Source organism: Nestor notabilis, unplaced genomic scaffold (genome assembly GCF_000696875.1).
Source record: "Nestor notabilis isolate BGI_N333 unplaced genomic scaffold, ASM69687v1 scaffold30563, whole genome shotgun sequence".
Taxonomy (NCBI): domain Eukaryota; kingdom Metazoa; phylum Chordata; class Aves; order Psittaciformes; family Psittacidae; genus Nestor; species Nestor notabilis.
In genome coordinates, this window is record NW_009923821.1 from 424 (window position 1) to 1,503 (window position 1,080).

At 62.1% G+C, this 1,080-nt stretch overlaps 1 protein-coding gene across 1 annotated transcript; it reads left to right on the forward strand.

Moving 5' to 3' along the window:
* The first annotated feature begins 8 nt into the window (after window positions 1–8).
* On the forward strand, window positions 9–398 carry MAFF (v-maf avian musculoaponeurotic fibrosarcoma oncogene homolog F). Its single transcript, XM_010012340.1, has one exon. The coding sequence runs from the start codon at window positions 36–38 to the stop codon at window positions 396–398; it is 363 nt and encodes a 120-aa protein (XP_010010642.1). The 5' UTR covers window positions 9–35.
* The last annotated feature ends 682 nt before the right edge of the window (window positions 399–1,080 follow it).

A 1,080-nucleotide genomic window follows, 5' to 3' on the forward strand; every position in this document is an offset into this window, starting at 1 on the left:
GGGAGAACACGCCACTGCTGTCAGATGAGGAGCTGATGGGGCTGTCGGTGCGGGAGCTCAACCACCACCTGCGGGGCCTCTCCAAGGAGGAGGTGGCGAGGCTGAAGCAGCGCCGGCGGACGCTGAAGAACCGGGGTTATGCCGCCAGCTGCCGGGTGAAGCGCGTGTGCCAGAAGGAAGAGCTGCAGAAGCAGAAGATGGAGCTGGAGTGGGAGGTGGACAAGCTGGCCCGGGAGAATGCTGCCATGCGCCTAGAGCTCGACACACTCCGCGGCAAGTACGAGGCCCTGCAGGGCTTTGCCCGCACTGTGGCTGCCCATGGTCCCCCTGCCAAGGTGGCCACTGCCAGCGTCATCACCATCGTCAAGTCCGGTGCCAACCAGGCCGCCTACTCCTAGTGCTGGCCTCTGTCCCCCGGCCAGACATGGTCTTCCTGGGGTGCCTTTCCCCACCAATTGCCTCCCCCTCCTTTCCCAACCTCCTCCCTGCCAGGACCTGTGCCTGAAATCCTCCCTTGACCTCCAGCTCCCCCACGCAGGGGGGGCTGCTGCAGTTTGGGTGCTAGGGTGGAGGACAGGACCCCGTTGGTGACCCCCAAACTCCTGTAGCCCTTTCCACTCTGGGGGTTACAGGCAGGAGAGGGTGAGCCTGTGCAGGCAGCAGCAGGGAAGCATCCCACAGCTCCAAGCTGGCAGGAAAACACCAGGTGCCTCATTTTTTTGGGGAGGTCATGGGAGAGCTGCGTGTGGGCCAGGCGCTCCCAGGAGCATGTGTCAGGATGGGAAAGGAGGAGGGAGCAAAGGCTAGAAGGGATAGGATGGAGAATGGATATCAGCATTGGCCCCAGAGCTTGGACCATGGCTGGAGCAGGGGTGGAGATGGCAGCATGGTTGGAGTCTCTTAAGGATAGAGGTGGTGAGGGAAGGTGACAGGTCAGAGTGGGAGAGAAAGTAGCTGCAGGTTGGTGCCTGGTAATGGTGAGCAGGATGGGAAAGTGCTTTGGCAGCCTGCGGTGCTGCAGAGGTGATGGTGATGAGGGAACCTAGGGGAGGGCTGGGGGACATGAGCCCAGGGAGAAGC

Coding starts and splice junctions, on each gene's coding strand:
- MAFF (XM_010012340.1), top strand. CDS start 36: ATGGGGCTGTCGGTGCGGGAGCTCAACCACCACCTGCGGGGCCTCTCC.